Below are 27,594 nucleotides of genomic sequence, written 5' to 3'. Positions count from 1 at the left end.
CATTCAGCGCCACATATCTGTCTGAGACGGCCTTGCATAAAAACATTAGAAAGACTGATTGTTATCGTTACTGAGCCAAATTCATTCTTAATAGCTTTGTCAAAACCACATGAAGTGCATGTGCATTTCGAAACTGCCCCTGTTTCAGTTATATGTTCTGAGGGAGATCTGATTAATCACTTAGCCACTATTCTGATAATGACTTATTATTATTATTTTAGTAAGGATGTGTGTGAAAAGGCATCCTGTGTTGAGTTGTTAAAAGATAGAAATTAAAAAGGAGACATTTACCAAAGGTTAAGGAAGAATGGAAACAATTATAATTGTTTTTTTAGTTTTTATTAAACAAAGTTGACTTGGAAGATTTGGAAGTAATTACTTAATTTGTGTGTGTGTGTGTGTGTGTGTGTGTGTGTGTGTGTGTGTGTGTGTGTGTGTGTGTGTGTGTATGTGTGTGTTCCGGCAGTTGGGGGGGGGGGGGCTCAGCTTTTCTTAGACATAAGTAGGGGGGGCGCAAAGGAAAAGAGGTTGGGAACCACTGGATTAAGCTATTATTGCAACTGCCAACTATCATCTTCCTACAAAAAACAAAAAGTCTAGGCAATTGATGAGCCAGTTGTTACAAGTCAATTACGTCTGGCTAGCATAAGTAGAAAGATCTTACACGAAATGACAGATACACATTCCACTTTACCTGAAGAAGAAGATTGTCTGGCAGTAGATGGAAGGACGATCTAGCTATGTTTTTTCCCATAGCATTTTCCCCAAATTATTTCTCCCTCAACAGAGGCAACAATACTTGTCCATCAGTAGAACAAAGCCATGTAATTGGCTGCTTCCCCACTTGAGCCCCAAATAGCACAATGTTAATAACAAACTGATGAGAACTTCATTAGGGCTCCAAAAAAAAAAAACAATCTCTCCTCGATAAGAGGCGAGTACATTATAATTAAACTGATGCCTCTCCGTTTTCATTAGGCCGTGGAGCCTGAAAACCGGAAGAGTAAACCACTGAGATGGATGGAATTAAGCATGATTGTTTTACTACACATTTGAGTCTAAAGTATAAAACAAAAGGCACCAAGTTGATACAGAAGGTATTCATGCAGCAGGAAAAAAGAGATCTAAGAGTCATGTTGGAAACTAGCTGACCACAGAGGCACAATGTGGTGCAGAAAGCAGGTTTACAATGTAGTCTGAGGTAATAAGCAGGGCCACACGGAATCTGCGGAAGCAGAATTTTTCCGCAGATTTTAATGAAATATTTTTTTTTACATGAGACATTTAGCTTCTCCCTGTTTTAAACTCTCTTCCCATCACTTTGCCTGAATACTCAAATTTGTCTCTCCCTTCTAGTCTCTACCCCCTTCCTCCTCTCAACCTACCACCTTTCTTTCCATCTCTCTCTCTCCAACTGTTTACCAATGTCCCCTATCTGTATGCTCTCTCTCTCAGTATAAATGTGAAATGCTTCGATGGCTTCACAGAATTCTGAGACGGCCAGCTTCTAGCCCGGCAGAAACGGGACTCAAAGAAATAAGACGCACAGATTTCTGTGTATTTCTGTGCTTGCTGTGGCAGGGGAGAGAACTGCTTGCTTCTTAGCTGTCAGTGATGCCCTGGCAAATCCTTGTCTGTACACACACAAATGCCCCCTCTCTTCCTCCACAAAAAGACAAAACAGCAAACCCACTCATGCATGCACAGATGCATGCACATACACAAACACCACTCAAAAGCACACACGCGCACCAAATGAAAGCCTTAAGTGTAAAATAATATGAATGAGATTACTCAACATCACCAGTGACTCTGAATACTGAATTGTATTTCTATCAGAGATGCTTTGAATATGAAAGCACACAATACCAAATATCCTTGCTTCAGAAAACCTTGCTTTCACAGACAAGGTAACTGCTAGACAAACTCATAGCCTTTAATCCCTTAAACTGAAATTTAATATAAAGCAAACAAAAACATTTAGTCCAGTCCATTTATAAAGAAAGGCCATTTATGCAATGATACTAGGGCTAATTCACAGATAGGGAACTGTTTACGAAATGTATTAGCCCACTGACACTACGACTGGGTTTAATGTCCACAAATTACCCTGCTCACAACTAGCATGCAGCGCTATTCTGTATCATTATGGCTTCCTTTAGGCTGGCATCCCACATACAAGTAACCATGACTAGAGGAAATGGCCGCCATACTTAAACCGTCAACTGAAAATATGGATGGGTGAAGCTTCTGGTTTGACCTCAGGGAAATAGGCAGCAAGCGGGTCACACTAATGTGGACCAATAATCTCTCCCACAGTCGTTAGGATGATCAATGCCATTCTAATGAGATAACATCTGGAACAAAGGATCCTAATAGCAGACAGCTGCTGGGCAAAGTGAGCTAATTAGAAGAACATTCAGTGATGCTAACTAATGCAGCAGCCATTGTGCCCAGGTTTTGGACCCCACCCTGGTAACATCCAAAATACAACATGTTGAATATTTCATAACTCTGATAACTAATCATGGCACTGTATTATCAGTGGTAACTCATGAGAGAGAAGGGGGGGGGGGAGACACAGAAATACCAAAACATCTCAGCTTGACATGAATGCTTATCGAGCGGCACTAAATTGGTCAATTATGGAGAAAATCTGTTTTGAGGTAACCTTTCAGCTTATTTAATAAGCTATAAATCAATCTTTATGGCAGAATAAGTGGCTGGCTTTTAATGAACGTGTCTAATCTCTCTCTTTTTCCTTTCCTTCTTTCTTTCAGTGTTTGTGTGTGTGTGTGTGTGTGTGTGTGTGTGTGTGTGTGTGTGTGTGTGTGAGAACATACTATATGCTTAAGGTTAAGTTAATACAGCTGAGTATAAAAATAATTGTGCAGAGTTCACCACAATCTGAAGTTGCACACTGATGATTCAAGTGACTGGGTGTCTCTACGAGAGAACAGCATTTTGAAAAATGCAAACAAAAAGGTCCACCTCCAAACACTGGCTAAAAATGAAAGCAGGATCCAATTAGTGCTAAGCTTAGGAAATAAAATAATGCGAAAGCAGCGTCAAAGAGAAACTTTGTAACAGCAGTGTTTCCCACACATAGACTAATGTGTGGCGGTGCGCCTCACTAAACGCACATTGCGTTTCGTTATTAATATTGTTTTTTTTTTAAACGCTATTTCAAAAACGTTATGTATTCCTGTATTTCCTTTCCCTGCTCTCCTCCGTCTCGCTCACACACACACACACACACACACACACACACACACACACACACACACAGCTCCTCCCACCGTGCAGTGTTTTTAGCCCCCAACGTCGCCCTCCAGGCAGCGCGGCAATGGTTATGTCAAAGAAGTTATGTTAGTGTTAAGGTGAGGGTTAGCTGCCTGTAAAGGCGACATTGGAGGCTTAAAACACCATCGAGCCCACAGCGTCTGTCTCCATAAAGGAGAGAAGACGGCTGGCGAAACTCACAAGTTCACTAAAGGTTGGTATCTGTCTCGTGAACACCTTTACACAATCACATATTCACAATCACCGACCCGACTCTTAGCAAACAAGCGATTGTGTCTGCTTTAGAAAGTTAACTAGTCGCAAGTTTGCAGTAAAATGCAGTTGGGTTGTCGAGGTCAGTGCCCCCCCCCGACACGGGGCGACCCCCCCGCCACAAATTGCTTTCGAATCTGTGGGAAAGCACATTTAAATAAACCTACAGAGAATTAAAAGTCAAGCAGAAAATCTCATTCTGAGATGTCTCATGTCATATTCTACAAAACTAATGCTATATCAACTATTGGCATTACATATTGTAGTCCTTCGAGTTTTTTTCGGTCACCGTTTACTCTTATTGCTTTTGATGAAAAATTTCTAAGATGAATAATTAAAAACATTCAGTGTGAGATATTCCCTTTTGTGAAGCAAAAAAGATTGCAAACTTGAATTCAACTATATAAAGAAATTAAGAAAGACATAAAAAAGACAAAAGACAACTTGTATATAAATCATTATTTTTACTTTTGCAATTTGCCCTTAAAAATCATGGCCAATGAAACACTATATGCCTTGTATTGCTGGTGCTTTACTTAGAATTCCTTCTCATTCAAAGACTGCATTGGCTTCTACTGTATTCAGCCGATTACACGCTATCTTATCCAGCTAAATTCATTATTTCATTGTTCTGATTCAGTAAAATTCTGGTTCATATGAACATTCATGCTGTGAATGCAGGAGGTACGGTATAACACCAGAAAACTACATTAGCATGGGTGGTTTGGGAAATAGGAAAAAATACAGGTTTGAGTGTAGTCGACACTGCAACAGCACTATTCCTCAGAGAGCACGACAAGGGCGGCGAAAAGCTCCCAACTAACAGTAATTGGTTTTAAAATAATAGAATTCATTACAGTTATGGCGCTTGTTCAGAAATGCAAACAGGGGAAGAAAAAACATTCACTAGAGACTTGGGCTGAACTGCTTCACTAAAAACCATGGGGAGATGAAAGGCATAATTCAAATGACAATTTTAGAACCCTTAGTTCATTTATATCAGAAGCTCAGAAGATGTTGCCGGCATAATAACATCAAGAATTTTTTTCTGTTCTTTTGTTCTACTTGCAGGGCTTGGAAGGAACTTTTTTCCCTCTCAATTTCATTCTTTTGTGAAAGCAAATTCCTCCTCCTCACACAGAGACATGTGAGGTGACACACAAACAATCTAGCAAACAACACCCGTCGGCAGCAGAGACAGCCAACTGAAAGCTAACATGGGAAATCTTGACAGGAAAGAAGAAAAACACCTCACACATGACACTGAATTTGCTGCTTGTCTTATTAAATGACTGTGTAATTATACACATCAGGGGTCTGTATTGTAAGGTCCTGTGTTCTTATCACATCCAGTGGCAGACTATGTTTGATTCAACGCCAGCATCTCAGGTGTGAAGCAGACATTCACCCAATCAGCATTAAAAAGATCATCTATCAAGACCACACAGGACATAAAGAGACAGGTCAGCCATCTCAACATGATTGGATGTCACCTCTCACGCTGGGTCTATAGCCAACATCAAGGACATCACCATTTGAAACACCATACATCTGCAATCAAATCAACCTCAGGTCACTATCTAGTAATTGGCCCAATTCTAAAGAAGCGCTTGAAACATTTTGACCACCAATTGATAGAGCCAAAAGCCTTTACTACATATGTGAAAATAACAGCAGGGATGAACTTTTTTTTATTTTTTGCCTTATTTTACTCGTATTCTTTTGGCACAGTACCTGAAGAAAAACAAGACCACCATATGGCTGTGCATTAAAAATTTATGTGATATGTTAGTAAGGGCACCTGAGCTGAATGACAAAGTGGAAGAAGTTGAAATAGTGAGCACAGCATGTGTGGGGAAGCAAAGATGTACCACTCACTGTCACGATGTGAATGCTGAAAACAACCTGGGCCATAAATGAAAGCAATACCTAAGCAAGACCATGTTTCAGCAGAACACATGTAACCAAGAGAATATGTGTCATGTCAAAAGCTCAGGGTGTCAATAAACAAATATGGCTCACATGCAGAGGTGGGGTCAGAAGATACAGAGATAGAGATTTGCAGCCAAATTCACAAAAAGTGAGTCAGAGAGTGATGTGGTGTCGGTCTGCTGGCATAAAACATAAGAGGGATATACAGAGAGAACCAGAAGGAAAGACTGTGATATCAATGGTGCGGTTCTGTAAGCATAACTTATGTGTTGTTGGTGTGGGACTTCATCCGTTCATCAGTGTGGGGCCAGTCTAATAAATTATTCAGGTATGACTGCATAAAAGAGCAGTCAATACAACAGGTCTTGTCGATAACAGGTAAGGTAAGACGCGCTTCCTTACAGGCCCTGATCAAGCAAGTGAAGCGTTAAAAGGAAAAAAGATGGAGTGGACCCCATAGAGGTTGGCTGTCTTCCACTATGTCTATGCCAGTCTTACTTCTGAATCTGTTCTTTTTTCCCTCTCTGTATACAGAAGGAGGTTGGAAGTATTGATCAGAGAAGACAGACCAATTTGAATGCTGTTGAGCCATTTCACACTTATTCTCCCCTTTAAAGATCAGACGTCTAACAAATGGCATTAGTGACACACATAACGGTGTGTTACGTGGGCTGAGAGAAACCCATTAGGTCAATTCCATAGCAACAATGTGGCTTTTCTACCCCTATGCACTGTACTAACTGGTCAATTCAATGGACACCCACTGCCACCAAGTGCTAGCCTTCAGTACTACACAACTGGCTGGAGAACTGCAGCTGTTCCTGCATCTGTCTGAGTAGAGGCAGGCCATGACCATGTATGACCAGCTAATGTGTCTATGGCATTGATAATGATACACTCTCAGCAAGCCAAGCAAAACTAAGATCCATGCCATCAGCGCTGTTGTGAAACATCCCTAAAGATCTACTTGCTTGATACTATTCTTTGCCCTTAATACACAGCTACAACGTTTGGCAAAGCACAATGGAAAGCAAATAGAGACCATCTAATTTGCAAAAAGCTGTGACCAGTTTGGCAGTTTAAGACCATCCTAGCCAGCATGCATGACGAAGAGGTAGTGCCAACTCAGTCAGGATTGACCCTCATTCTCTGATGCAGCAAGAATGCTTTACCAACCAAGCTTAACCTAAGTCATATCAGCCTGAGCCTTATATCTAGCACATGAATAGTTAATTTATGCTCATGCATTCAGTCATTCTTTTATTCATTCACTAGGGAGGAGGGACCAGTCAGTCAGCCGTGTGCTACTGGTAAACAGCTTAAAAATGATATGGCTTGAAGGCTGACATTTTAAAACTGTGGCCCATCTCTCCTAAGCACCCTTAAAAAAGAAACTGCAAGCCAGACAATAACACAGCAAGTGATCTGGCCTTGATCATGTCACCAATCATTACAACAGAGAGCTGTCTGGGGATTCATGGGGGAACCTGGCTGTTGATGAGCCGATTATGTGGCTTTCTTGTGCGTCGAAGTATGACAGCGCTATGAAAACACTGTAGCTTATAGGCAGAAACTATACCTTGTTAGTCAGTGTGCTGAATGGACTAGTTGGCTGAGCAGTAAGGCGCTCCCACAGGGCTTGGTGGTCTTACTGCAAGAGCAGGGGGGATTATAAACAGGCCATCAATGTGACTCTCTCATAATCCGGCAGCTACAGTACAGCAACTTTGGTTTCCACTCATGTTGACCACAGGTCCCTGTCAACAGCTGCCTCTCTTTGTCCTTCTTGTCCTCAAACCTTGCATTGTGTCAGTTGTGAAACAGAGATATTCCAAATCAGCAGGGTGCTGGTCATATAATTAGAATATCATGAAAAAGTTGATTTATTTCAGTAATTCCATTCAAAAAGTGAAACTTGTATAATGTATACATTCATTCCACACATACTGATATATTTCAAGTGTTTATTTCTTTTAATTTTGATGATTATAACTGACAACTAATGAAAACCCCAAATTCAGTATCTCAGAAAATTAGAATATTGTGACAAGGTTCAATATTGAAGACACCTGGTGCCACACTCTGATCAGCTAATTAACTCAAAACACCTGCAAAGGCCTTTAAATGGTCTCTCAGTCTAGTTCTGTAGGCTACACAATCATGGGGAAGACTGCTGGTTTGACAGCTGTCCAAAAGACGACCACTGACAACTTGCACAAGGAGGGCAAGACACAAAAGGTCATTGCTGAAGAGGCTGGCTGTTCACAGAGCTCTGTGTCCAAGCACATTAATAGAGAGACGAAGGGAAGGAAAAGATGTGGTAGAAAAAAGTGTACAAGCAATAGGGATAACCGCACCCTGGAGAGGATTGTGAAGGAAAACCCATTCAAAAATGTAGGGGAGATATACAAAGAGTGGACTGCAGCTGGAGTCAGAGCGTCAGAAGTGTCTCGCCTGGGCTAAAGACAAAAAGGACTGGACTGTTGCTGAGTGGTCCAAAGTTATGTTCTCTGATGAAAGTAAATTTTGCATTTCCTTTGGAAATCAAGGTCCCAGAGTCTGGAGGAAGAGAGGAGAGGCACAGAATCCACACTGCTTGAAGTCCAGTGTAAAGTCTCCACAGTCAGTGATGGTTTGGGGTGCCATGTCATCTGCTGGTGTTGGTCCACTGTATTTTCTGAGGTCCAGGGTCAACGCAGCCGTCTACCAGGAAGTTTTAGAGCACTTCATGCTTCCTGCTACTGACCAACTTTGTGGAGATGCAGATTTAATTTTCCAACAGGACTTTGCACCTGCACACAGTGCCAAAGCTACCAGTACCTGGTTTAAGGACCATGGTATCCCTGTTCTTAATTGGCCAGCAAACTCGCCTGACCTTAACCCTATAGAAAATCTATGGGGTATTGTGAAGAGGAAGCTGCGATATGCCAGACCCAACAGTGTAGAAGAGCTGAAGGCCACTATCAGAGCAACCTGGGCTCTCGTAACACCTGAGCAGTGCCACAGACTGATCGACTCCATGCCACGGCGCATTGCTGCAGTAATTCAGGCAAAAGGAGCCCCAACTAAGTATTGAGTGCTGTACATGCGCATACTTTTCATGTTCATACTTTTCAGTTGGCCAACATTTTCTAAAAGTCCTTTTTTGTATTGGTCTTAAGTAATATTCTAATTTTCGGAGATACTGAATTTGGAATTTTCATTAGTTGTCAGTTATAATCATCACAATTAAAAGAAATGAACATTTGAAATATATCACTCTGTGTGTGATGAATGAATATAATATACAAATTTCACTTTTTGAATGGAATTACTGACATAAATCAACTTTTTCATGATATTCTAATTATATGACCAGCACCTGTATGTATATGCTGTTGTGGACACTGCACACATTGGAATGCAAGTCCACAGTACTGTCAGTGTGAAGTTTGCATCTGGAATGATTAGAAATGCACGAGAGGAGAGAGCCTGGCAAGGTTATGAACAGAAGTGCATTATCACATCACCCACTGCAAGTATTCTCCATGATAACATCTAGAAAAAGCAGACAACTCCATCAACCAAAGCAAATAACTTACTAAATATACACAGATGTAGAGAAGGATATCAAAGAGCTAAAAGGAGCAAATAAAGAAATCGGGAGTGACGGGAGAAGCAGGCAACCATAAAACATGGGGATACACAGAATTTCACAGCTGTGTGAACAGTTAAAGCAGATGCGATGGGATGTGATGGTGGATGCATACAGAGAGGCGGGTTGTAAAAATATGCTATAAAGTTTATGGAGCCTAATGCGGCCCTGCAGGAGCCTCCTGCCGAGCTGAGCATGCCGACAGTGCTGTTGAGTGTGTGACAGAGCTGTGGGTGAGAGATGTACAACTGAGAGCATGCTAGTATTCACAAGCTCCATCACTGGTGTGGGGATGTGCATACAACACATCAAATTCACAGAAATACAACAGAACTAAGAATCCTATTTTTTCTCTTTAAAGTAGCCTATCATACTCTGTCTCTAAATCTAAATCCAAGCAGTAATATCCAATATGTCCATTGGAACTGCATGGACAAAACAGTACTACTTACCACACACACAGACAAACAAGCATGTGCACACACCAACACAAATACAGAGACACTATAAAGCACTGTTGTAGCCACTGTTCAATCCAATATCAGCATACTGTGACCACTTCAGTCTTTCATGTTCCCTTCAAAATAACGAGATCCAACTCTCCCCTTCTGATTGAAGAGGACTGATTATTTCTGTATTTGAAAAGACATATGTTGTATAGAGAGATGTGTGAGGGGGAAATTAGGGAAGGATAAAATGAAAAGATAAAAACTGAAAAGAAAAAGAAGACAAATGCTGATAGAAAAGTAACCTCTTTTTCTTATCCCCAGTGGGAGCTAAACCTTTGCTTCTTCCACAGTCCGCAAAGGTTAATCCAACCGGGAAGCCTGAAGATAAGCCATTCAGCAGAAATGCTAATCGATTAATCGTATGTAGACCTTAAAATTCAACATTACATGACAAATGCGAGCCAGGCAATGACACTATTAACAAATTAATTAAGTGTACTAGTATATCTATCCTTCATCAAAGTAAACTTTGTCACACGTTACATTTCATGTATAAAAGATGCTTGAATATGAGTGGGTAAGAGTGGGTAACACAGAAACAGATGCTCCAGAACAATGCAGCTTATTGCAATTGTGAAGCACTGATATTCAAACTCCAATATGACTTCACAGAATATTTAGAGAGAGGTGTAATAATCCTAAATAAAACGGTGTCATGCAGGCTGAGCTTTAGGCGACTGTGGATGACTGATGGCCCTCACAATATGAAGTGACAACGTACAAGAGGTTAAAAAAACACTTTATGAAACAGAACTTAACTTCAAAGTAACTTCATTACAAATGTCGCACAGATGACCCAAGGGTAAACTTCCCATCCAACACAGCAGTACCTCTGGCTTGGTTGTGATTTCCAACTAGAGGTCGAACCGATATGGGTTTTCTCTGGCCGATGCCGATCTTTACAAATCAGGGTCAGCCAATGGCCGATAAATGCTGCCGATTTATTTTGGCCAATATGTGCTTGATTTTTGAAAGATAAAATGTAACACTAATATACACAGAATTTCTCAACAAAAACATTTATTGAACACTTCACCAATCTACACTTGTATACTTCAATTAAAAATGTATAATGTAAAAACATACTGTATATTGTATAAATAATGTATGAAAAATATATTAAATAAACGAAACAGGTAAGAAGAAAATAAACTTTGTCAAATAAACTTTGCAATGAAAAAATAAAGTTTAGTGCACTTAGCAGCATTTATTAAACTTCTGAGAATACAAATCTGCAAGCTTCACAGAAAGTGACATGTTATTATTAATCTCAACACTATTTCCTCCTAACTCCTGTTGAATCACATCAGACTAGGGCTCTCTAAAGTCAATTCTTGTTCACCTTGTTTGTTAGATCATTGTTCATTTGTTGAAGTGTTTTATCTGTGTTTTGGGGCTCCTACTGTTGCATGTCCTGTTGCACTCATTAGGATCTTATCTGAGCAGATTTCTGTCATTCAAACAACTCTTAGTTGTAATTTAAAACTCGTCCAGCCAATTTAATAAAATTAAGGGTTTTATTTGTGCTCGAGTCCATAGATGCAGTTAATGGATACAGGCACGGAGAACTGAAGGCTCTGTTAGCAACGATTAGCAACGATTAGCTCCGTTAGCGGTTAGCTCCATTAGGGGTTAGCTCCAGTTAGCTCCGTTATAGGAGTGGATGAGACTGCCCCGGACAGGGGTAACAACCAGACTTTGATAAATGACATTCGGGGAGCTTCCACAGCGGTGTGGCCGCGGTGTTTTGTACGGTTTTATTAGTACAGTTAATCCCAAGGCAAGAACACCAGCAACATGCTACTACTAACGGTAGCATCTGGGCCTGAAGTGACTGTGCGAGACACACGGCGCAATAATTCACGAGGGGAGGGGCTGGAGGCAGCTGGTCTGGGTGTGCTGTAAAAAATGTCGCTTATTCATGTTTTTAACACTAGGCTGGCCGCAGATGCGCCTGCCTATTAATCGGCTTGATATACTGGGATATTAGCATTGACATATATATATATAATGGACCAACAGATCCCGTTGCTCTGGACGGAGACCAGTGAAGGCCATTAGAAGCACTTTTCCGGTGATGGCTAGCGTTACTGCGCAGCCTCCAACTGAGAGAGACGACGTAAATGTGCCATGAGCAACGTGTCTGAAAGTTGTAAGTCTTCTGGTAGCTGTGCCAAGAGAAATCTCAATCATTCCGAATATTGCAGAGACAGAGAGCGTAGGTATATGTAAGGAGATAACATAGACACAGGCTAATTATTGCTAACTAAAATGCTAGTTAACATTAGTAATTACACTTAAACAGCTAATGTGAGACAAAACTGCCTGCGCGCTTCTCCTGTACTGTACGGTAATTCCTCTACTATGCGACAGTAAGTTGCGTGGTTATGACACAATCGTTAGCCTATTTTTTACAAAAACGTCTGCTATGGAGCCATAACGTGAGGTACAAGGTAATGGAGCCTTTTATACATTGTCGTGTTTCTTTAGAAATAAACAATGGACAAATAGAGTCTTTAAACGCTTCAGATGTAAAGTTATTCACTGTCAAAGTGGCGCCAAAATGAATGGCAGTCAATGGAATGCTAACGGGAGGTGATGGCTTATTAGCATCAAAATGGCGCCATAGGAGGTTCGCAGTCCGAGGAGAAGATTACCCCCTTGGACATTAGCCGATGCCGATTATGTAAAAAAATTATCGGTCGACCTCTATTTCCAACTAACACAACTGGCTCTCCACACACTTCACATGACAACAGCAGAGGAAGCATAAATCGGGCTTTCCAAAAAATGGGGGGGAATGGGGCAATATTCACAAAATTACATAGATTAAAGTAAATGATTTGCCATTGCAAACATTGCTACAACTGTGGGTGGTATTGGGTTTTATGTCAATTATTAGTATCTGTAACCCCTGTAAGACTGTTTATGCCTGACAATCATTTGAAGATGTTGGATGTTCCTCTGCATATTAAACAAAATAACACAAATTGGCATGGGAGCAATCTAAAACATTCTGACATATTATACATAATACGTTTTGAGACTGTTCCCAGTGACACAAGGTAGTAAATAATGTTGCCTTCTTTAACCAATACAATACGCAGTTTTGCTACAGATCTTTGTAGCACCTTTGTGGAGATTTGTCAGTTGGCCTACGTTGCTTTAAAATTTTAATACTAATACTGATTGCCACACCATTTTACAACCGGTATGAAAACAAGAACACTTAAACAGTATACTTTGAACCACTGGCTATACCTATGTTATATATTTTTTTATTTGTATACTAACATTACCCCAAATGTTTCCAGCAATGTTCAAACCCAGAGAAATCTGTGATTTTAAACAATGAGGTTTTAAACAAGGAGTACATGTTACAACAACAATCAACGCACTCATAGTTATTTTTAGTATGATTGTTTGACCACAGTTAACAGCTCCAAGCTAACCACAATTAAATTTGCCACGTAACAACAATACAACAACTGTATCAGTAGTGGACTGATGCTAAATTACCCAGCTATCTGCCTCATCATCAGCCCAGGGGGCACCGCCACATTTATCCCACAGCCAGTGACGACTACAGAAACCTAAACTCAGCCAGCGCAAACCCCAGCGTTGGTTGCTAACGGCGCTAACGGCAATAACAGAAAGTTTGCTGATCCGTCGGGGAACAACAGACCATATCAGAACCCAGGTGCAGGCGCATGCATCTGTCCAAAATCATGGCAACCGAAGGTCTCTGGTCCGCCCTGGAGCTGCCTCCAGCCCCAAAAGCATTTGAGTAGATGAAGCAGCAAATATTCAATATCTATTAAATACACCTGAGGACAGATTTGCAGATACGCTTTTCAAATAAATTCCTCATCTCAATTCCAGACAACTTGTTATATCCATCAGATGAACTCTAAAATATGCTTTCAGCCAATCAAAGAAACATCTTATTCAAATAGTCCCCTCAAGAGCATGTTTCCTTGAGCTTAATTTAAGATAGAATTCATGGTGAACACTGACTGAGGGCATGGGAGGCACACGTTATTGATTAATATTTCATTGACGTTCTTTTAAAGCACCAAGGACATGTGCCACATCAAATCTGCTCAACCCTCAGCACCCAGTTTAATAGCTTGCTTGAAACAAAACAGTCTTTTGAGGCATGTGGGTTTAAAAGGGGAATGAAGGAGGGTGCCTTGATTTCCTTTCAGGCACACCGTATTTCTTTTTTTTCCTTCTTTTTCTTAAGGCCCTTCGTAAACACTCCTGGCATAGTGAACGAGCACTTGATTGGAGTTAAAGAGGAGCCAGATGTCTGTGTGTCCTCATATCCATGCAACTCTCTCTTTCTGTCTCTCTCATTTCCCACCTGGATACTTGGCCTTATGTATAACTACTTGTTTACTGGTTATCCTTTATTCTGTAAATCATCATCAGTTACAAACAGAGGAGAACAAGAGCACAGATAACAAAAAAACACATCAAGGTCATTCATTTCAATGGGAATTTATAAAATTTAGATTTTAGTATCTGAAATGTGAGGGTTTTTTTTGCTTCGTATTATTGTAAATGAAATACCTTTGCTTATTTTGTCTGACCAGCAGTCAAACCAATGTGCAGACATCACATATGAACTTTGAATGCTTTAGATGGGAATTTCTCTTTTTTGTCCAAGCAATGGAGTTATTAAAAATAATTGATGCATTGATGAGTAAAAAAAAAAAGAATTGATCGCTGCAGAACTACTTGTGAATACTAGATCCAAATACCTCACATCCTTCGCAGGTAAATCAAATTCTTCATCTCAACTCGAATATGAGAAAAACACTTCGAGATTCAAGTCTTGTCCAATGTGTTGCTTGTAAAACACAAAACATATTTTAATTTGAAATGTTTTCAAATATACAGCAACACAGAGCACTTTCGCTTCGATTAAATTAATGTAGCCTTGCAGTCATTCTAGGCAATATTCAATGACAAACAAATGCTAGATTTTAGATGTTATTCCGTAAATAATGATTTTCTCATGATTACCGCCACATTTTCACATCTGAACTCTGTAGACGTCATTATTCGCACGACCATACACCCAGCCAGGAAAATTAGTTAACGTTAAAAATCATGTCCTTAGACACTTAAAAGACTGGCACTTTATAATTCTGCAGAAAACTAAAACACTTCTTTCAAACTAGATCAGCTAGAGTACAGCCAATACAGCATCATTTGATCTTTTCTCTCAGGTCAGAGGTGTGTTTGGCTCTGAGGTCAAATCCACATACTGACAGCTATACACAGAGATATACAGTCAGGTTCATAAATATTGGGACATCGACACAATTCTAATCTTTTTGGATCTATACACCACCACAATGGAGTTGAAATGAAACGAACAAGATGTGCTTTAACTGCAGACTTTCAGCTTTAATTTGAGGGTATTTACATCCAAATCAGGTGAACGGTGTAGGAATTACAACAGTTTGTATATGTGCCTCCCACTTTTTAAGGGACCAAAAGTAATGGGACAGATTAACAATCATAAATCAAACTTTCACTTCTTAGTACTTGGTTGCAAATCCTTTGCATTCAATTATAGCCTGAAGTCTGGAACGCATAGACATCACCAGACGCTGGGTTTCATCCCTGGTGATGCTCTGCCAGGCCTCTACTGCAACTGTCTTAAGCTCCTGCTTGTTCTTGGGGCATTTTCCCTTCAGTTTTGTCTTCAGCAAGTGAAATGCATGCTCAATCGGATTCATGTCAGGTGATTGACTTGGCCATTGCATAACATTCCACTTCTTTCCCTTAAAAGACTCTTTGGTTGCTTTCGCAGTACGCTTCGGGTCATTGTCCATCTGCACTGTGAAGCGCCGTCCAATGAGTTCTGAAGCATTTGGCTGAATATGAGCAGATAATATTGCCCGAAACACTTCAGAATTCATCCTGCTGCTTTTGTCAGCAGTCACATCATCAATAAATACAAGAGAACCAGTTCCATTGGCAGTCATACATGCCCACGCCATGACACTACCACCACCACACTTCACTGATGAGGTGGTATGCTTTGGATCATGAGCAGTTCCTTTCCTTCTCCATACTCTTCTCTTCCCATCACTCTGGTACAAGTTGATCTTTGTCTCATCTGTCCATAGGATGTTGTTCCAGAAATGTGAAGGCTTTTTTAGATGTTGTTTGGCAAACTCTAATCTGGCCTTCCTGTTTTTGAGGCTCACCAATGGTTTACATCTTGTAGTGAACCCTCTGTATTCACTCTGGTGAAGTCTTCTCTTGATTGTTGACTTTGACACACATACACCTACCTCCTGGAGAGTGTTCTTGATCTGGCCAACTGTTGTGAAGGGTGTTTTCTTCACCAGGAAAGTATTCTTCGGTCATCCACCACAGTTGTTTTCCGTGGTCTTCCGGGTCTTTTTGGTGTTGCTGAGCTCACCGGTGCATTCTTTCTTTTTTAAGAATGTTCCAAACAGTTGATTTGGCCACACCTAATGTTTTTGCTATCTCTCTGATGGGTTTGTTTAGATTTTTCAGCCTGATGATGGCTTGCTTCACTGATAGTGACAGCTCTTTGGATCTCATATTGAGAGTTGACAGCAACAGATTCCAAATGTAAATAGCACACTTGAAATGAACTCTGGACCTTTATCTGCTCCTTGTAAATGGGATACTGACGGAATAACACACACCTGGCCATGGAACAGCTGAGCAGCCAATTGTCCCATTACTTTTGGTCCCTTAAAAAGTGGGAGGCACATATACAAACTGTTGTAATTCCTACACCGTTCACCTGATTTGGATGTAAATACCCTCAAATTAAAGCTGAAAGTCTGCAGTTAAAGCACATCTTGTTCGTTTCATTTCAACTCCATTGTGGTGGTGTATAGAGCCAAAAAGATTAGAATTGTGTCGATGTCCCAATATTTATGGACCTGACTGTACATGTTTACACAATCACACTAACCATCACCCCCTGACATGTCAGAGCTGACCAGCATGTTACCATGGCAATAACAAGCAGTCATCTTTCCAGTCATACAGATATTAATGGTTAGAGATTGCTGCTTTTCAACACATGGGGCACACCCTTTTTCTCGTTCATGTGCGCTCTCACTCTCATAGTCTCAGCATTTCATTTGAGCTGCAGAGCCTGTCAATGGCAGTGCAGAGACAGAGGTCTGGTCCATCTCGACTGTTTGAGTCTACCTGCAGGCATGCTGTTACCCAGGTATGTGTGCTGCTCATATTTCCCTCAATCTTGCTTAAGGAGGTGGAGAGAGCATATGAACCTTAACAGTGTTGCACACTTACACGCTGGTCAGACTGGATTAGAGCCAATTCACACAATCCTCTATTCCAACCTCATTCTTTACTGGGAGAGGGGAAGGTGCCAGAGAGATTTCATGCCTGAGACAGAGGAGTCACAGTTGTGTGTTCCCTATAGACAATCCTAACCAACACTCGCCTTCCAGCACATCTGAGAGCACTCCATCCCACCGACGCACGCTGACAGCGTGAAAATGGGAATCTGCCAGCAAGGCAGGGAGCTAACTGTAGCACAATATCGGCTAACCAAGCTAAACACTTTTTTTTAACACTTTCATGGTTTGAAGAATGACAGCTCATAGCTTTCAGTATGTTAGCCATATCTGTAGGCTACTGCTGCATGATTGACACACAGTTCACAAAGGTCAGGTCAAATGCTTCAGTAAGAAACTTCTTGATAACCGGGGGCTCTGGCATCTTTTGACATGGTTTGCAGAACTTCTGAGTGGGCCTCCTCCACATCTCGGATGAACAGTCCTGATACAAGCTGGGGGTAATGCTGTCATATTCCATTTACGGAACACAATGTGGCCATTTCTCCCGATCGACAGCTACTCCATCCACGTCCATACAGGCCAAGCCGAAAACCCACTCCTCCCACAGAAATAACCAAGCACAAAAGAACTGTTTGAAAAAGTAGAGAACGTAATCAATACAAAAGGTCTCTTTAAAATGCCTCAAAGAGCGAGGTTTGTCTGAGAGCATGAGTAGATCAGAGGCCAGGTCAGTGTTCTGCTTTGCCTTGCCTGTGTTCCTGTTAAGCTTTCCAGTCCTCTTAATCCTTACGAAGCTCTCAAAAGGTGATGAAATCCCATTTAAAGTGACAATTCAACGCTTGCTAGACCAATAACAGTGTGGTTCTTTTTTTTTTTTAAAGACCTTAAAAAAGTAAGAACCCATTCTTTAGGAAAGGCAACATGGTGCCACTTTATGGGAACTTCAGAGAAAAAAACGGCAATTGGCATAGTACTGTGAGGAGACTAAAAAAAAGTATAGCAATAGGCTTACATTGATAGCATAAATAAATATATATTTTATTTTATTATGTTGTTGACAGCAAATTCAAACTTATAGCTATGAATACTTCCACCAAATGAACATACTTACAAGTACATAAAACATGTACTTGATATCTTTTCCGCAGTTCACTAGGTTGTGTGTTCAAGGCCTTATTACAGTAAATTATGTATATTCTCAGTATGAGTTGTGTCTCATAGACAGAATGAACACAGATAAAACCATTTAGATGCAACATGCTCAGATAAACAAATCAGATTGCAAATTCTTAGTATTTCTGTAAAAGCTCTTTGTTGGTATCACAATATTCAAATGCTAATAGGTGTTACACTGCAATCTATTTCAAAAGAGAAATGGCAAAAACCAACAAAAGGCCTCCCACTTCATATTCAGGCTGTATAATTTCAAAATCCCTCATTTGAAAGTGCTACCATTTACAAGCAGGAATTGTGTTGGCAATGTGTAGCCTTTCAAATTACAGCCCATTAGCAATATCAGGGCTGAAAATAAAAATCCAAACCATAAAAATGACCTCACTTGCACAGTTTGGAACATGCTCCTTGACATCTTTCTAAAAGCGGTGTATGTGTGCGTGTGTGTGTGTGTGTGTGTGTGTGTAGGGTGTGAATGAAGACAGATACACAGAAGGAACAACATTCAGAAGCCAAATAAATAATGGGCTACTTACCGCAACTTTGCTCCCAGTTATCTGCATGCAGCGATCAGCGGAGAAGGTTAATGTGCAAAAAGACACAAACAGCACAATCATTAGTAGGCCAGAGAATCCTCTCCATTACACGTTGAGTCATTGGCGTAACTTGTGTGACATCACAAACACACTATACAACAACAAAATATGTAAGGCCAACAAAATCTGTGCATCATTTGTTCTTTTCATTTTCAATTGTGAAACCAAAATCGAAAAATTCATTTTGTATTTAATTATGACTCCAACAAAAACAAGAAATAGCGGCTTGTTCTTCGTAATATTATGCTCAAGTCAAACAATTTGACTTTGATATTTAACGTGTCTGATTTGTGGGAGCAGGAAGTTGTTGACTTCTTTGTGTGTTGCACTTAGCCTAACTTTGCAGAAAATACACTTGGGCGATGGCAGTACCAGATTTAATGTAATGGATATGAGCTTAAACATCAACACAAGTTTATATATATATATTTATTACACGGCTTGGTTGAATTCTAAGGCATTCTGCGGTCTGTTATTTCTTGATAATAGACCGTTGCTAAGTATAACACACCGTTGCCATGCATAGTAGAGCGTTGCCATGGACGCAGTTCTGTTCACTCTGGAGGACAGCTATCAATCCGCTGAAAGAAGATAATTTATCAGCTGTGGCAAAAAGTGGGGAAATGTGGATCAACTTCTGTCCTCCAATTCGAGCAATGACAGCAGATCTGTTGAGCGTCTATCGCTACATCTTTATATACGGTCTATGATCGCTACGCAGTAACAGCCGTAGGGACAACAACGCTAATTAGTTAGCTAGCTTACATTGCAACATGTTTAACGTTGCAGGTGTCAACTGCAGCGGCTGTGCAAAAAGGAAACGAGATGAAGGAGGACATAAACGTCAACACGGTGAATGGCTTCTTTGGGAATATTTATTCCCAAAGAAGCCATTCACCGTGTCTCACTTCACCGTCAACAGCAATGTTCAGTTTAATGTGAATTAAAGCAGCCGATAGAACAGCAGCTGGGTAATTTGTCCACCTATAGCTAGCAATAGCACGGCAGCACCCCATATAAAAAAAATGCGTGCCTGGACCGGACCGGTGGCTTTTGCCAGAAATGTATTCGCAGAACACAGTGTAATTCACTGGCCTTGTTCTTGTCCGATCTGATCATATGCAAATAGCAGTGTGGCTAGTCTGTCTTAAGTCTGTCTTAAGGTAAGGACACAGAGCCGACGTTTGGCAGAAAAGGCAGTTGGACTGATCAGTCTCCCCGAGTTGGTAAAAAAGTGCCTCGGAACACACCAAAGCGACGAGACGTAATATGTCTCCATAACAGCAGGCGGCGCTAATCTGTATTGTCGCCCCCAAAAACGAAAACCGTCAGCTGACTGGACGAACGCGTCACGTGGGTCTGGTTTCTCCGGAAATTCAAAGACAGACTGTCATGGCGGCTTGTTCAGAATACGATCTCATATTGTACTAAAATAGTTCACCAAAACGTGTTTCTGAAAACATTTTAAGCGAGAAATAGTCCATACAGTTGCTGAATCTGTCTTCATTTCAGATCGACAAAGGTCAGTTTAAAAGATTTTCGTCAGATTTTGAGAGACTCTAGTCACGCTCATTCCGCTCCCCGTTTCCGGGTTAGCACTCTACCAATCAGATGGGTAATTTGAGTCCGACTGCCGGCAGTGCCCGCCCCGCCGATTATACATATCAAATCGGCCAAAATGAAGGACGACGGCACGGAACACACCGAACAGACTCGAGTCACTGACCTCGCCAGACTGTCCAACGGCCGATTATCGGCTGTGTGTGTCGGGGCCTTTCAAGATTTGCCTGCAGTCTGAAAGTAGCCACTGTACTAGGACAGGAATGGGAACGCCTCAGAACTTGCCTGAGAATCCTTTTTAAGATGACTTCGGTATCAAAGTAATTTTTATTTTGTTTTTATTTAACCTTTATTTAAGCATGAAAAAAAACCTTATTCCAATTCAGTGATAGAAAACTTATATTGATGTTCAAGCTCATATTTATTACATTAAATCAGGTACTGCCATCGCCCAAGTGTATTTGCTGCAAAGTTAGTGCAAAACACAAATAAGTCAGTAACTTCCCGGTCACACATTAGATATCCCGTTAGTATAGTCCGTTAAATAGCCTGTTTTTTCATTTCCTATTTTTGACTTGAGCATAAAATCGAAGTATGAAAAAAACAGCTGTTTTTTTTTTTTTTTTGGATTCATAAATGAATAACATACTGTAACTACTCGTTTTTTTTCATTTTCCAATTTTGGGTTCCCTATTGAATATAAAAAAAAAAAATGTATACACAGATTCAACAAGGGAACCTTTATAATTATGTGCACATACTGAAGATAATGTCTGTGTTTGGCCGCTGCAATTTTCTAAATGTTAAGACAGATACATGAAAATATGGATACATAAAAACAATATTTTGCAAAGCATGACAAAGGTATTATCAATACAGGACAACAACAACAACAACTGAGGTGTTTAATAAACGATTAACAGGGTAAAATATGATTGTCCTTGTAACGGACTGAGATTAGATTCACAGATTCATCCCCAAAAAGGAATAGTGATTAGTGTGGACAAAGAGGCTGCAGAGGGTCTCTCTGGCCTAATATCAATCAGCTGCCATTAACATTAGGCTTTAGGTGTCAACTTTGTTTGGCAGAGCTACCTTGTGCCCATGCAGCATGATTCTTGGAGTTTAACCATGTTATCTGTCAATAGTGGCAGGTAGCAGGAGTGTTTTTTTATTATTGCAACTGCAGGGCTTGTTTCACAGTAGGAGGGTGTCTGTCAGCTGAGTAAATGTATTCTACACTGTGGCTGAGCTCTTCTTTCTCTGCCATGTTTTTCGACGAAATGTAGTTTGATTGCAGGAAGTTACAGGACACACTACTGAGCTCCTTGTTTTACCTATTTCTTTCTCTCCTGTTTTCACTCCCTCCCATGCACCCCCTCCCTACATCTCTTCTAATCTCCCTTTCCATTTCTTTTATTGTCACTCTCAAACTCTCAAAGTCTGTGGCCATTTGATGCTTGATTTCCCCCCTCCATTCCTCTACCAAGAGTTTATGACAGCCATAAAGTCTGTTTTACACATGCCACCGCCTGATCACGCACACACTACTTTCCAATCATACTGTGTATCCACATTTCCTTTGCTCTCCAGTGAATGCAGCATGTCACTGTCTAACACTGGGGAATGTTTTACTTGAATACTGGAGGCAACTTGAAATGAGCCACATTGATGTAATTTGTTGGATATTTTCCACAGATGTTGACTCCTACAACATCGGATACATATTTTTGAATCTTGTTTTAGACCAGCTTGACCAGGTAACAGACATTATCTTGAGTGTGCACAGACAACAGTCAGGGGAGAAGAAGCTCAATGGGGACAAGCACAGTTTCATTGACAATGGGTTTGTATTTTCAATTCAAGGTAACACATTGTTCTCACTGAGCTAAACTCCTTTAAGTTCAGACCCTAAGTAATCATTTGAATAGTGTTGAAGTATTACTACTTACTGAGATCTGATATTGAGCACCTCTCATACTACGGTATGAATAATCTAAGGATAAGGCGCTGTGCACAAGTGCATGCATTTTCTTTTCAATACAAATGTAGCCATTACCAGCCTTATGATGGAAAATATTTACTAATTGCATAAACAATCAGCAATATGATAAGAAAGGGCCAGGATGATCCCATTAAAAGAAGAAGGCAGCACATTGGTGGTCACATTAATATTTAAATAAAACTGGACCAGTAACACTGTACAATCCCTCTTACAAGACCCTGCCATCACAGCCTTCCTGCATCTGAGACACAGCACGTTTGAAATTAAACAAGAAAATATTCATTGACAGTAGGTGAAGCACATTTCTAAGAAATAAGCAATTGTATTAGTGTTAACGGAATTGTAGCAGTATTAATGATGTTGGCACACATTTAGAGCAAGAAGAAAGAACAGGAAATTAGAGTTGAGAGTTCATGCAAAGCTGATGGCCAAGGACGTCCACTGACACACACCTACAAAAGCAGAGTTGGATTTCATTGAAAGAGAGTTCATATTCAAATGAACAGGGTCAATGTAAAACCGTCCCTTAAAAAAAAAAAGCTTTGCCCTTCCTTTGTAAGACATTTTACAAGAGTAAATCAAGAATCTTTTTTTATATTACCAATCATTTGAAGCCAGATAGCTTTACAGAAATAGCCTTTTGTGGTATATCAACATTCATGAATGATGAATATACATACAATAAAGTTGTACATACATTGTGAAGGAAATTTCAAGCACCTAAAACCTATTCAAGGAGATCAAATGTTTCCTTTTTTGCTGAAGCTCAACTGAGCAGGTCTGCAGAGACCGACAAGAAAAAGGCCACACGATATTTTCTTGTTCCACCTATATTTTCTCATTTAAACTTCAAGCTCAAAAGCCTTTTAAGCCTACATACTCTGCATTAGCTGTAGGTTAAGAAATAAAGAGGGCTGTCCAAATAAATACACATAAACACAATATTCTATTGGAAACTTATAATTAGGGGTGCACCAATCCGATACAGACTTCTGATATTGGGAAATACTGACCCAAATAGCTGAATCGGGTATCAGTGAAAATGGGGCTGGGCAATTTAATGTTTATATTGTGTTTTTTGCGTGCGTCCTAATAAATAAAAAAACAGACGACACAGCGTACCTTACCAGCAGGTAGCATGCAGCTAACGTTAGCTTACTGGTAGCCTGCAGCTGTACATCTCCGTAAGTTGTGTAAACAAACAACAAACGGTAAAAGTAGAGCATGTGGGCTCCAACAGGACTAAATAGTGCGTTCGGATGTCCCTGGTAAACTCATGGTGCATTCAGATGCCCCTAGAATTTTGAGAACCGTGACACCCCTAGTTTATATACATTATATACTAGAATTTTTATTTCTGTTTAAATGTTGACCAATTTGTTGCTGCATTTAAAAGGTTTAAACGTGGAACTTGAATTTGCTGGTCCCCGATTTATTATTTTAATAATAAATAACAATTCAGTAAATTTATATTGATGTATTTATTTGTTACATTTTGCCTGATGTTGCCTTGCACATAAAATAATGATCCCAGTCACTGCCACACAGTGAAGCATACAGCTTATCAATTAAAGACTGGTATCGAATCAGTACTTGGTATCAGCCAATACCTAAAGCCCAGGAAACGGAATTGGGACTGAAAAAGTCAGATCAGTGCATCTTTACTTCTAATACCATCTAGAAAAAAAGAAGGAAAAAAAAAAACATGAAATTGAGATTGGGTGTCCCAAAACTGCAATCTCATAATGCAGCATAGATCTTTGATGGAAAAATGATTGAGTCACATTAACAGAAAGGCCCCACAACAAAACAAGACATCCCAACATGTCCAAAAGGCACCACTAGATTCATCACCATTCAGAATTTCAATGCAACATATTCCTATTAGTCCACACCGCATGCTCATCGGCAAATACAAACAACATTAGCCCCAGAAAATGCATAATCCTGAAAGAGAAATACATTTTAGTGGTGAGATTCTTCATCACATATACGCCCATGGATGCATTCATGTAGTATGAAATAAAGACAGTTTCAAAAACAAAGCAGGTACTTACAAGCAAATCAAGAAACCTTCCTTACAAATACTTGGGTATCTCAATTTTAAACAAATAGTTTACTTGATGTATTTGCTGACACACTGTACTCTGTGATGGTTATGGGCTATACATGGGCTTCTGTAATCATAAGGATTCTTCTAACGTTAAGAAAGAACCCAAATCCCACTATTCAAGACCCTACAGAGCACAGGATCATCACTATAAGGCAGTTTATAGAACATTCTTACAAGCTGCAGGCTGGGATGCTCCAGCTTCATTGTTACTCAGATTTTTATTAATACAGTTTCTCTCTTTCCATCTATCAGGAGCTAAAAAGGACCACATGACATTAATTTAGTTTAAGACAAAAGTCAGTTTTCAAAATAGAATCAATTAGGTAATGTGTTATTGAAGACAATTCATTAAGAACTAGTGAAAACACTGGCTAATGAGCAAACCTAACTAAACTAAAGATGGTTCATTAAGGCCCTGGTTTGGCTTGTATTTTAGAGTAGGTTGTTTGTTTAATATGTTTAAATTTTAGACAATGAAATAAATTACCTGCTCCTAGTGTATCTCACTGCGAAGGAGATTTGGTAGCAGTGTCACATTATTATCAGAACCACGCACAAAAGTGCCCTAAACTATTAAGTTCAAGCTAGGTTGTCCTCTTGGTCACTTGTGTATTCTCAGTATTTGACAGTCTATGTCAAATAAACATGCCCCTGTCCCAGCTTTTTTGGAACGTGTTGCAAGCATCAAATTGAAAATGAGTGAATTTGCAACAAAAAAAAAACAATAAAACTTATCAGTTTGAACATTATATATCTTGTCTTTGTAGTTAATTCAATTGAATATAAAATAGGTTGAAAAGGATTTGCAAATCATTCTATTCGGTTTTTATTTACGTTTTACACAACGTCCCAACTTCATTGGAATTGGGGTTTGTATTTAAAGGTGTTTTAGTGTAACTGTATGCACTTGAATGAATTGAATGAATCTGTACGTGTACAGATACATCATCCCTGACACTCAGCCATCTCCCTTCCTTCAGTCTTATTAAATGGGATAGCAGAGTGCTGACAGACATTACATTTTGTCCTCTGTCCTTTGACTACACAGATTATGTTATTCATTTGAATAAAATATCAGTGCTCACAAAGCATAATGGGCCCTGTGAGGAATTCAATCATCTCGGATAATCATCATTATCAATAATGCCAGTTAATTACCATAACAATGAGGAAGGTAATAAATGATGATGGCAAGAGAGAGCTACTAGGTTCAGGAAGCAATGGGGGCAGAAATCACTTTTTTTCTTCTGTGCTAAAGTAATATTTCACCTCACAGGGTTGGTTATAGCTTCAAAAGAGGCTAGGATATTTCATCATACATATCATGGATTACCATCAGAATGCTTTATTTTTTACTGCTGTTTTTGGATTAGAGTGATGATCAAGTGCTATATTACTCCAAAAAATGGTGCAGCTGGCTATATTGTAGCATATTAGGCTTGCGTTGAACATAGCCTAAAATGCTTGCTTTTCCTCACTTTTGTGGTGGTTGTGCTTTTTTACTGTAATACTGCTGTTGAACCAAGAGGTTGACTGAACCTTATTTTCATACTCGATAAGCAAACAATGAGTCAAGGCACCGTCACCACTTGACAAAAAAAAAACTCCCATGCAAGTACACAACCAGACAACCAACAATTTGCATGCAAGCACATGACTGGACAAGCACTGACCATCCACCTAGCATTGAGTAAGTGAGTGACTACAATTTCTACTGGATGGTCTACAACGGCAGATTGCGGCACACTGGAAAAAGATTGAAGAAAATAAATCAAATTTGCAATCAAAGATGTGGGACTCAAGCATGAAGAGTGGAGAGAGAGAGCGAAAGAATGGATGACAAAGCAAGCAATAAAGAAGAGGATCAGGTTAAACTCATTCTGAAGAGCCGTGTGAAGTGTCACGATGCTTCAGCTCATCCACTACAATTATACAGTACACACTCTTCGGTGTATAAAGATAGAGCTCTTAAATTAACTCTTTCACTTACAGATTTGGCAGTAGCTGAGATGTACTGGACCACCATCTCTCGTTTGGTGCTCAAGTCCTTTCCACGCAAAGGGGCTTTGCGTTCCTCATTCAGGTTCATGTCCTCCTAGATACACACAGACAGTAAGGAAAAATGTATGAAATGTTACAGACTGGGTACTACTCAAATTTACTACAACACACTTTATGGAGAATGTTGATCAAGATTATTTTCTGATGTGTAGCACTTGTAAACACAGGGCTGAGTCTGAGAAAAATAGCCAGTCCTAAATCTACAGAGTTGTACATAAGTTGTATACTTAATAGAATAACTGCATTTCAAAACTTATTTCAAAACTTATTTTCAGTACAATAGTTTCACTAAAAAGAAGAAATAAATCAGACCTACCAACATTTATACTTTGATTTCCACTATAACCCTTTTACATCAGATACTGTTCTTCTACAGTTGAAAACCGTTCTTTTCCATCTATGTGTCAAAGTCACAAGGTACAGCAACAGGAAATTGTCAAAAATAATTAGTCCTTGAAACAAGAGTAGCAAGGCTTCAGCAATATAAACCGTGCACCCCAACTCCGAACAAGAGAGCAAAATCGAACAACACTTCTTTTATTGAGGCCATGCAATCACATCAGATAGGCTGGATAGGCAGTATCTGTGTGTTATTGGGAGTATTATCTTTGTGCTACTTTAATTCTGCATCACAAAAGAGGTCTTTCATGTGAGAGACATCAGGGGGATGGAGCGAAGGCCGGACAGAGCACTAAAAGCTAGGGAATGACATGATGATTAGAATAGAGGGGGATGTTTATCAGAAGCACTCTCTCACAAAGAGACGGCTAGAATGAACAGAGAGAAAAAAAACATTCTCCTCAGGGTTTTAGGCTAGTGAGCCTATAGTTGTGGAGACATGCTGCCCTCTGCTGGGGAGCACAGAAAACCATGTGTCCTTTCGTTTGATTGATCTGATTTGGCAGTGATTTCCCTCCATTTGATTTAATGTAAAATTCACCTGATAAATTAAGTGTGTCACTTTTAAATAAGAACATTGTAATACAACGGTTTGAATAGATTACCCGAAGTAATCTGATTCAAACTGTTTTGCTTAATTTGAAAGTGAGGCATGGACAAGAATCCCATCCAGGGACACCGTGACCTAAATACCTCCAACTACATTTCCTCTAGTAAATACCCTTG

At 39.9% G+C, this 27,594-nt stretch overlaps 1 protein-coding gene across 1 annotated transcript in view; it reads right to left on the bottom strand.

The window, feature by feature from the left end:
• diaph2 (diaphanous-related formin 2) overlaps positions 1-27,594 on the bottom strand; it is a 412,425-nt gene that overhangs the window by 361,250 nt on the left and 23,581 nt on the right. Inside the window, exon 5 of the mRNA XM_078261409.1 lies at positions 26,399-26,503. Within this exon, the coding sequence (XP_078117535.1) occupies positions 26,399-26,503 (105 nt within the window). The remainder of the gene's footprint in view (positions 1-26,398; positions 26,504-27,594) is intronic.

This window comes from Sander vitreus, chromosome 10 (assembly GCF_031162955.1).
Source record: "Sander vitreus isolate 19-12246 chromosome 10, sanVit1, whole genome shotgun sequence".
Taxonomy (NCBI): domain Eukaryota; kingdom Metazoa; phylum Chordata; class Actinopteri; order Perciformes; family Percidae; genus Sander; species Sander vitreus.
The sequence above is the reverse complement of the archived record's forward strand: the minus strand, read 5'-3'. Positions and strand labels throughout refer to the sequence as shown.